The sequence below is a fragment of the Clinocottus analis genome, unplaced genomic scaffold (assembly GCF_023055335.1).
Source record: "Clinocottus analis isolate CAN_PGR_092001 unplaced genomic scaffold, fCliAna1.0.p SCAF_34, whole genome shotgun sequence".
Classification (NCBI taxonomy): Eukaryota; Metazoa; Chordata; class Actinopteri; order Perciformes; family Cottidae; genus Clinocottus; species Clinocottus analis.
Window position 1 is genome coordinate 611,355 of NW_027176087.1, and position 11,285 is coordinate 622,639.

General features: G+C 48.1%; 1 protein-coding gene across 2 annotated transcripts; it reads right to left on the bottom strand.

Annotated features, from left to right (window-relative positions):
- Positions 1-6,230: 6,230 nt before the first annotated feature.
- Positions 6,231-10,759, bottom strand: prmt1 (protein arginine methyltransferase 1). 2 transcript variants are annotated; one of them, XM_068596154.1, is made up of 10 exons: positions 10,690-10,759; positions 9,148-9,234; positions 8,881-9,036; positions 8,705-8,768; positions 8,445-8,587; positions 8,212-8,299; positions 7,855-7,970; positions 7,598-7,748; positions 7,080-7,201; positions 6,231-7,001 (listed from the first exon to the last, which is right to left on the bottom strand). In XM_068596154.1, the coding sequence occupies exons 1-10, from the start codon at positions 10,714-10,716 to the stop codon at positions 6,918-6,920; spliced, it is 1,038 nt and encodes a 345-aa protein (XP_068452255.1). In that variant the 5' UTR covers positions 10,717-10,759; the 3' UTR covers positions 6,231-6,917. The 2 variants fall into 2 exon arrangements, with proteins under 2 accessions (XP_068452255.1, XP_068452254.1); XM_068596153.1 differs by having other exon boundaries at positions 9,148-9,243; positions 10,690-10,742.
- Positions 10,760-11,285: the final 526 nt, after the last annotated feature.

Genomic DNA, 11,285 nt, shown 5'->3' on the forward strand with positions numbered 1-11,285 from the left:
GACGACAGAGAGACAGAGAGACAGACAGGAAGGACTCCTCGACCACCATCTCAAACAGATCTCCAAACATCTACAAGAACCGGACCCTTGAACCCTTGGACCCTTTGACCCTATGACCCTATGACCCTTTGACCCTTTGACCCTTTGACCCTAGGACCCTTTGACCCTTTGACCCTAGGACTCTTTGACCCTTTGACCCTTGGTAATGCTCCAGCTGGTCCATTCGTTCTGATGGGAGGAGCTTATCTCTATGATCTCACATAACTCTTTCGGTCAGTGCATAAATTAATCGAAGTTTACCGTCTGTCAGAAAGTAAATATGGATATTATAGTTTATTAGCAATATGTTTCAGTTGGCCTGAGCTCAGAATAAAGACTCTGCATGTCCTACTTTGAGTCATTTTTGATATGAATGCATACCAGTTGATGTTTTACCAGAATTTAGTCACAATCATAAAACATAATTCCTACTATATTAGAAGTGACATGTTAATATTTGAGCTTTATCAATAATGTCTAACATTTAAAATACACTGTATTGAACCATTACATCACTATTATGACTGGATCAGATGGTGATCTTACAGTCATGTCTCACGTCTATTGATCAATAGATTTTAGACTTCCAGTCCAGACTGAACATTAATCGCTCAAAGCCGCGCTGGTCCTGACTTAGTTCCCTCTGGATCAAGTGACAACAAGTGACAAGTGAAACTAACAGCCATTACTGCCACGCCCCAAACGTTTTTCTCTCTGGATGTAACTGTGGCATTTAAATAAAACTGCATTCCCAAAGCACAGGTGTTTACAGAGGTGGTAGGTGTGAGAACAATGTTGTTTTAGCCGGCTGCTACACCTCCATTAGAAACATCACCATGGTGTTGCACTTGAAACTCTGTTGGTAGGCGGTTGCGTGAGCGCTTGAGCGCAGCGTCACTCTGCTGGTGTGACCAGGATGTTGCTGCATCCTCTCAGCCCTGCATCATTCTGCAGTCTGGAGGTTATGGAAGTCTGGGTTCGGGTCACAGAAACAGTGACTTCCTGTTAGATCTGTAGGCTACTTGTAGTTTACAGACCTCTTAATCATACATTTGTAAATATAGATTTATGTAGAAATGTGAGTGTATCTGCATTGTAGATCACATGGAGTGAGCAAGTAATACGTTTATACATATATTGGGATATCTCTATTAGGGATGATGATTTGACTTGTTACCCATATTTATAGTTTATATACTTATCCCCATATTCTTATAGGAATATGAGGATAAGTTTATAAACTGTGTTCATAAACATATCCTCATATTCCTGTAAGAATATGAGCATGTGTATGTAAACAATAGCTTCATTGCATCGCTGATCTTATTACTAATATTGAAGCACTTTGCAGAGACAAGACATCAATATGATACAGAAACATGAATCATTATTTATGTTTCTGCTATCTTTCAATGTGAAGCTGCTTGTGGGTCATGTTTGAATGGATCCTAGATAACAAAGCATCCAGCCCGTGAGGAATGCTCCGGCTCTTCTGGTCTCTGTTCCCAGAAGCAGGAGCGCTGCAGGGCTTTCCTGATGGGACTGAACCCGACACCTGCAGTCACTCAGCAAACCTGGCAAAACCTTTATGAGCAGCATTAAACATCATGGAAACAGACGTAAACCATTATGTATTCACTCTTACTACGATCAATGTATTGATCTTTGAGTTTGGAGTTTGGTTGGAGATCTACTGATTGAAGAGAAAAGTCTCCTCTAAACACTGGAGTCAGTCTGCCGGCAGGTTCAAGACGCCGGGGCCAACAGGAAGTCTGCAGCTCTCCTCCGGCCCAGCAGGCCTCCAGAACCAGAACCACAGGAAGTGAGCACCCAGACCTGGACCCACAGACAGGAAGTGAACACACAGACCACCACCAGACCTGGACTCTCAGGAAGTGACCACCAGACCTGGACCCTCCGAAAGTGACCACCAGACCTGGACCCTCAGGAAGTGAGCACACAGATGTTGACCCACAGACAGGAAGAGTCCACACAGAGCTGCACCCACAGGAAGTGAGCACACAGACCTGGACCCACAGACAGGAAGTGTCCCACAAACAGGAAGTGGTCCTACCTGGTCACTCTCCTTCTGGCTTCCAGCGGGTCCACCCTCCCCGTCCCTCGTCTGCTGGTCCTTCATCCTGCGCTGCAGCCAAGACGTGGAGTGTCGCCTGAGAGATCCAGATCAGCTGGGTACAGCTGCAGCTCCGCCCACAGCCTGCAGCTCCGCCCACAGCCTGCAGCTCCGCCCACAGCCTGCAGCTCCGCCCACAGCCTGCAGCCCACCCCGCCCACTGAAGCACAGCCTCTGCTCAACAACAGAGAGAGCGCTCCTTTACTTGCAGCTAGAGGAGGAACTCTGCAGCAGTTATGAAGCATTTGAAGTCTCTGTATGAGCGACATAAGTTAACCAGAAGATGGTGTATTTTCATATAGTTATTCTTAATGCTCGTCATCGGTGGCACCAAAACACAAACTCACAAACAGTTGCCAGTTGTAATGAGTACTTAAGGGTCACAGAATGAGCGGGTGGAGTTTCAGGATGAGCTTTACTAATCATACTTTTAAAGACAACAATCTGCTGGTTTGGGCTGCAGGATGGAGGAACTTTAAAGTTATTGTGAGGAACTCTTAACTGGTTGCGAAACCAGATAACTGCTGAATGACTTTAATAAGTTATCCAGACCATCAGCAAGATGATTGGCTGTGCTTTATTCTTTAGACTTGGAAGACTTGAGGTGGACTTTCTGAACTGACTGAAACATTGATGAGTTCCTGTTCCACAAAAACCTCCAAGCATTCAAAACTTCAGGACATAACGGCCTTCAGTCTTGCAGTGTGTGTGTGTGTGTGTGTGTGTGTGTGTGTGTGTGACAATGAGAGATTAGGGAGACAGCACAGGAAACAGTGGCTTGATAACTTGCTTCCTGCTTGCAATAGCTTAGAAGGCATTTAAAGGTCATGTGATGTCCGGGGAGGCGGAGCCACAACGACAGCTTCATTTTCTACAACACCATCTGGAACTACATTCCTCTTTTTCCTGCTTCAATCCTTCAGTATGACGCTGCAGGGTGTCTCCATCCATCAGCTGCTATTGTTCAACATGCAGCTGAAGCTTGAAACGTGTCCATGAGCCGGCCCTTCATATGAACAATGTTCACAATATAGTTATGTTACATATCAACTTCAACCAGGTAGCCAGCATGCACCTACACAATGCTGTGTAGCATGCACCTACACAATGCTGTGTAGCATGCACCTACACAATGCTGTGTAGCATGCACCTACAGGATGCTGTGTAGCATGCACCTACAGGATGCTGTGTAGCATGCACCTACAGGATGCTGTGTAGCATGGACCTACACAATGCTGTGTAGCATGCACCTACAGGATGCTGTGTAGCATGCACCTACAGGATGCTGTGTAGCATGGACCTACAGGATGCTGTGTAGCATGCACCTACACAATGCTGTGTAGCATGCACCTACAGGATGCTGTGTAGCATGCACCTACACAATGCTGTGTAGCATGCACCTACACAATGCTGTGTAGCATGCACCTACACAATGCTGTGTAGCATGCACCTACAGGATGCTGTGTAGCATGCACCTACACAATGCTGTGTAGCATGCACCTACAGGATGCTGTGTAGCATGCACCTACAGGATGCTGTGTAGCATGCACCTACACAATGCTGTGTAGCATGCACCTACACGATGCTGTGTAGCATGCACCTACACAATGCTGTGTAGCATGCACCTACACAATGCTGTGTAGCATGCACCTACACAATGCTGTGTAGCATGCACCTACAGGATGCTGTGTAGCATGCACCTACAGGATGCTGTGTAGCATCGACCTGCAGGATGCTGTGTAGCATGGACCTGCAGGATGCTGTGTAGCATGGACCTACAGGATGCTGTGTAGCATGGACCTGCAGGCTGCTGTGTAGCATGGACCTACAGGATGCTGTGTAGCATGGACCTGCAGGATGCTGTGTAGCATGGACCTGCAGGATGCTGTGTAGCATGGACCTACAGGATGCTGTGTAGCATGGACCTGCAGGATGCTGTGTAGCATGGACCTACACAATGCTGTGTAGCATGGACCTGCAGGATGCTGTGTAGCATGGACCTACACAATGCTGTGTAGCATGGACCTGCAGGATGCTGTGTAGCATGGACCTGCAGGATGCTGTGTAGCATGGACCTGCAGGATGCTGTGTAGCATGGACCTGCAGGATGCTGTGTAGCATGGACCTACAGGATGTGGATCTCTGCTGTAGTCTTTGCTTCACTCCTTTAATTCGGCCAATGGGAGGATGAAGGATGGTTGTGTCTTTGCTGCTGGCTCATGGTTCTCTTGTTCTTCAGAGGTTCTACATTCTGAATGACTCAGCTCATTGTTTAAGAAGTCGTCGCCTCCTGCTGGACATCAGGAGAACGGCTTCACTTCTCAGCCCACATTGGTACAGTCCATCACAACCTCTTCCATGTGTTCAATTCATATTTCACCCCATGTTGATACGCTGGGTGGGTGAGATATGTCTCATGTTTCCTCTATGAACAAAGTCATGTGGGTGATGTAATGGGTCATTTCATAACCATAAGCTTTCATATTCTCATAAGTAACTGGCTTAATCAAAGCTTGCTGTATACTTCATGTATATACTGTATACTATGGGATGTTCTCAATACGCATCCTCATGCCGTCCCTCCCTGTAGAACTGACTGGACTTTAACTCTGTCACAGCTGTGTCACTGAGCTTCTTCTGGCAACAATAAAGGATTTCACAGATAAATTCCAGATATTCCTCATTTCAGTTTAAAGACTCAACAGCTGATTGGTACGTTTGCACCTCAGTGATGTAATAACATGCTGTGACTGCCACCTAGTGGCCGACAGCTGCCCCCACCGGGTGCTGCCCCCACCGGGTGCTGCCCCCACCGGGTGCTGCCCCCACCGGGTGCTGCCCCCACCGGGTGCTGCCCCCACCGGGTGCTGCCCCCACCGGGTGCTGCCCCCACCGGGTGCTGTCCGACACAGATCTCATTACCCATGACGTGGTCACAGTCATACTGGACACAACAAACGGGCGTTTCCCTCCATTTGGATCTAAATGCTGGAGAACGGAGTGCCTTCAGCTCGATGGAAGGCACCGTTTGTCCGCTGTGTTGCTGTAGAAGCGATCCTTACAGCAGACACATTGCACTGATAGAAAGACTGGAGTGCACACCTGCGCGGTCACGAGCCACAGCGGTTCCCCTCCGGTGCAGCGAGGGTCCTCATGGCCTCCGCTGTGGTCCGACCCAGCTGGACACTCTGAAGCTGTGGAGATGACGGTACTGCAGGAGGAGCCCCTCCCCCAGCCCACACCGCTCAGGACCTCCAGTGGTCTTCCTACAGACGGCAACAGAAGGGAGGCCCCTCTTTTCCAGCTCAGGACAGTGAGACCATCGAGTTCTCCCCCTCTGAATTCCCATGCGTACACGCTAGCGAGCTGCACGGGAGCAATCATGGCTTCAGGATAACTGAAGCATGATGGATTACTGCCATCGGCCTGCAGGATGACACGGGAGGCGAGTGTGCGCACACACACACACACACACAGAGCTTTCAGTAGTTTGAGAAGTTTCGTCAAAGGAAGGCGCAGATATGCCCAATATGGAGTACCACCAGTACACAACACACACGCTGCTGTGCATTACACTTTGACCAGATGCAGTCATGTTTTTATCCGTCTCATATTACTATTTCATTTACAATAACCTTGAAGGGGGTTATACTGAATATTTTACACACGAAACTGAATGATGGCGCCCACAACACTTGAAGTTACATTTACAGATTAGTTTATTTTATAAAAAAAAAAGCAGCAGACAACAAAACAAAATACAAAAGAGAAAAAATGGAAATGTGGAGTCAGTAATGTGCAGCAGCCACGCGGCTCAGGGCTGCGGGCATCACGTCAAGAAGCGTTCCTTTAACGGGGCAACGCAGCCCAGAGGAACACAGCGCCCCCGCTGGTGGAGGCTGGAAACAGCCGGTGACGAGTCCAGAGCAACGGGGCCGGCTGCGTTGCTGCATGCAGCGCGAGCTGCCAGAACAAAGGACGCTCACAGCCGACAGCGAGCTAAACGCGGTGTGGGTGGTGGCGCCGCTAGCACAAAAAATACACAAATAAATCATAATACTATTTTGACATTTCTTTTAAGTTTAATTGGAAGTAGCTTTACAAAAATGCAGCTTGATTTACAGCCAACATACACATTTCCTGTTAAAATGACAAAGTATCTGTATGTGTTGTTAACTACATGCTAAAACGGTCCACTGCCATGAATACGTAGCTGCACGCTGGAGAGCGCAGTGCAGTAACTTTACAGTCCTGATGGGGTTCCTTCACACTGGTATATTGTGTCACGTTATCGGCGGTTTAACAGGCCTTAAGGGGTCCGCTGGACATCACGTTAATGGGTTCACAGGTAGAAGAAGGTTCCGTGCCAATACAGAAACGTCACACAGCTTCCAGACTGAAAGCTAAGGGAGCTCAGGAGCTGCTCGTGGAATGACAGACGACTAAACTACGCAGACGTGTGGGCCGGCTGCTGTGTTGGCGTCCGATGATGACGACTAGACACCAAACCCAGGATGCTGGACACAAACACCCGGCACGCGTGTTCCAGTGACGGCCGCGCACTCTGACCCCTCCCCAAGTGTGTGAAGATCTATTAAATACTGTTAACGTCTGAACAGGTAAATGACAAGAAAAGACAGATAATAAAATGTTGCTGCATGGGAGCGTCAAACTATTGTGGACTCAGAGTCAAACAGTATAATCTGTCCTCTACGAAAGACAAACTAACACGGGGAGGACAGACTTAACGCATCCTGTACTCTGACGTCTTTGACACCTCACACAGCTGACCCTTGAAGTCGATGTCTACGGTGAAGTCCAGGTCCCTCTGCAAGCCAACAACCAGTCAGTAACAAGTCACTGAGTCACAGTGGAACGGCATCATGTGGAAATGTGACGCGCTTACATTGTTCTTGACGTTTGGCTTCATGCTGATGGTGCCGAAGATCTCCTCCCCGGTCTTCACAGTCAGGTAGTCGTCCAGGTAGAAGACGGTCTGCTTCCAGTGGGTGTAGGGAGACTCTGGACCTGAGGGGAGAAGAGCATCGGGTCGGTCCAGGAGCACAACGCACACGTTGAAATGGAAAGAAACGTTTCAGCATGAAGGATCCGACAGGTATTCTACCATATATGAATCTGTGATGAAATGGGTTATTATTTAATATTTTAAAAGAAACGTCTTCTAAAAGCAGTTGTTTCCTGAGTAAAATAGACATGTTTATTGCATGCAATGTCCAAACTAAACCTTTGTAAATGTTGACTTCAAAGTCAAAGTCAGTCTTATTGGTCACTTCTTCCATCTGTGCAAACACAGAAGACTTGACATTGTGTTTCTCTTGTCTGTCAACGTGAATGTAATGAAGTAATGAAGTGCAAACTGTTGGACAGAATAAACATCGTGGTGCAGATAGAAGCGGGACTGACTGGTGGAGAAGCCGGTCCTCTTGTGGCAGCGGGTGAACTCGATGTTGAAGTAGGTGACTAAAGCCTGGATGTAGTCGTTCCTCTTCACCTGCAGGCAGAACGGCGAGGTGAAGGTCAGGTCGTCTGCCTTCACGGTGTAGATGTCCACCTCCTGCAGGAACACACACACACACACACACACACACACACACACATTACAGACGGCACAAGCAGAGCCTCCGTCAGCATCACGTGACCAGCAGTTGTTCAGCACCCACCTTGATGAGACAGGCGCTGCTGACCAGCTGCTTGGGGTCCACCACGTCCACCAGGGGCTCCTTGATGGCCACCTCCCGGATGCACGACATGTCGAAACCATACACGTTCTCCCACCCTGACGCAGACAAACACAGGCAGGTCACTTCCCCAGAAGCATCACGTGTGACACCCGACAGCTGATGTCCTTCATACACGGCAACGGGAAATAAACTGGCCACTGGATTTGTAAGGTTTACTTTCACAGAAGTGGAATGGTTGAGCGTAAAAGCTCCTCCTCATCCTACAGATAGACACTGATTACTGAGAGTTCCCCCATGCCGGCCTATGGGAAACTCCAGCTAGTGGGAGATGCTCACAGTGGATTTTGTAGTCCTTGTACTGCCGGTCTTCAATGGCAGTGACATAGAGGGTTGCCCTGTCAGGGAATATGAGTCCATCTGGCTTCTGTCATGGGGAAACAAACACTAGTTTTTAAAAGCATGACTGGTTCAGCGCACAGATGTTTTACAACTTTCCTTTCATGGAAAACTAAATTGCAGGTTGTAGTCATTTACCATTAAATACAAGCTTTGAGTCAATCAATACATACCAGCCACTTGTCCCTGGCATAGATGACTGTATTGAGCATGGACTCGTAGAAGAGGCAGTAGCCCATCCACTCCGATATGATGATGTCGACTCCTTCAACAGGCAGATCCACCTCCTCCACCTTCCCCTTGATGATGGTCACAACTGCAGAGAGAAAGTCACGAGTTCACCACTACCTGCATTCCCTCGTCCCCATGACACCAGAATAAAACCTGCTGGAGCCCTAAAGTGTCGCCGCGTTAATGGATTCTTTGAACTTACTGTCGTCCATCTTGTTGGCCTTGACAATTTTCACAGCGTAGTCTGAGATACTGCTGCACTCGATCTGTTCAGAGAAAACACAACATTTGAATTCACACGCAAGAGAAGCAATCAGCATCGGTTAAACCCGACAAGTCGACCTCAAACCACACCGATGGCTTGTGATGGAGACGTACCCCTATAACCTTCTTGGCTCCAGCTTTGGCAGCAAACATGCAGAGGATGCCCGTCCCACTGCCCACATCCAGCACCACCTTGTCCTTAAACAGGTGCTTGTTGTGGAACATGGAGTTGCGATAGGTCAGAGTGCGCACCTCGTCTTTCAGCATCTCCTACAGCGGCAGGGAAACAGGAAAATGATAAGTGGCTGACAGACACAAAGGGATACACTTCATACCTTTGATCATCTGGAAATGAAAGTTGTTTAGTTTAAAAGAAATTACCTCGTGGATGCCAAAGTGGGCATATGAGTCAAAGTAGTAGTCCTTTGAAGTCATGTCCTCGGCTGCAGGCTTGGCTGAGCTCTCCCCCTGAGAAATCTCAACAAGACACACACAATTACAACCTGCGCGAGCTCCTGCTTTGTTTTTGGTGTGATCAGGAAGGAAAATACAACAGTCAGTGCATTAGATGTGGTTTAAAGAATAGTACCCTCTACTGATGTAACAAACTATACAACATGTAGAAACCCAGACGGTACGAGTCAGCGCCATAAAGACACTGGTTTCCACCATGCAGGCTTAATGAGCCTGGCCCAGCAAAGCCGTATTGACTGGACCCATCTGGATACTCTTGCCCAAACAGAACAGAAACTGAGTTCTACAAAGACACGAGTGTGAGGCTAAGACGAGTGCTGGCTTTATTCTGTAACGGTGGAAGTGCAAACCTTTGTCATGCTACTGGAATACTGTGCTGGAACAACCCACTGAATGTCAAGCAGCCAGACCAGAACACCTACTGCTGATCAGTGTTTGGTGTCTTATGAAACGGCGGCACCATCCACCTTTAGGTGCTACAATAAAACTCTACTCTATATTTAGTCCTCTACATGAATCAATGTGCAAAAACTAGAAACGGATGCTGGGTCCGGTCCGGAACAGCGGAGTACCGGGGCTGCCTCGTGTCACGTGGAGACGGAAAGACCGGTTTACACTTCGGAACGTCAGCGCGCGCACTTATCCGCCTTCACGGTACTTTGCTGAATTACATCTCCGAGATCAAAGCACAAGAGCAGAGCAGCTGGAGGCCCGTGTGGCTGGAGAGCTCTCACTGCCTCCAGCACAAAGAGCACATGGCGGTGGACGCGACCCGGCCTTCCTCCGGATATAAACTACGCCACCGATCCGCCGCTGCCGCCGGCCCGGTGGAAGCAGTTTGTCTGCTGCCGGAACGGGCTTTGCTACGATGTAGCTCGGTAGTGGAACGAGGAATTACACCGTGACGTCAGCAACGTAATGCTACGACGCTACTTAAATAAGTCGCAGTATGAAAATATTTTTGGCGCAATTGTGGAATCCGCTCGAGAGCACGCGCACCGTAGGAGAGACGAGGCAGCGTGCACAAGGCAGCATCCTCCTTTGAGGTGACTCGCGCGATGCTAACTCCGAAGCTAACACGTTAGTCCCCATGCGGTCTCAAAGGCCGGCTGACTGTTGCACAAAGCACAACGTTTCTGCGGACACCCGGAGCTCAACCGTGTAAAGTAGCCCGTGTCCACACACGCGGGGGCAGGAGGAGGCGGGAGACAAAGCTGCTGCCCGGCGCCGCGATAAGGACGCTTAATGAATGAAGCAGCTGCATCACCGCCGCGAGTAACGCGAGCAGCGCAAGTTAAGATGGATGCATCACGAACTGGCGCCAATGGCGTGACAAACAAATCCACGTTAAGCCCTTTTATCACTATTAAATAGAAAGGGAACACACGTGTGTACGTAGTTTACAATCAAAAGTTGAGTAACATTGTATTTCCTATAGTAACAGCTTACCTCCATCCTCTCTGCTGGCGCCGCCATTTCGCTCTCCTGCCTGCTGCGTGAGACTGAAGAAGTCTTCCTTGGCTCCGCCCACGACTGTTCCACTCTTCTTCTTCGTGAGCTTTATTACCGGTCGGCACCAAAACGTTTGGTGCATTACTGCCACCACGTGATATGGAGTGTTTCAGGATGTCGAGTACTTCCATTATTTACATCAATAATTAATATTCGGTAGTCTAGGACACTGAAATAGGACTTGATTACACTTACTTGTCAATAATAACTTTCCTTTCCTACCATTGCTATCACCTTTCCTTCAACCTCGGTTTCATAATACTTTTGGTTTCTGATTTGCTGACACTGACTGCAACATTTGTGCTGCTATTTTTTGCAGCCTCTTTTGCACATTTATCTGCCATAGATTGACCCACATGTGCTGTTATATAGGAATATGCCATACTTTATGTCAGAGAAGGCAGCCAAAGCCATATTCCAAACATAAAGCTGAATATATTCTCTATTTCCTGGATATACAGCAGCGTATTTACTTTCTATATTATATGTTCATCATTCATGTATCATTTGCTCCTATTATTTTACAGATGTTT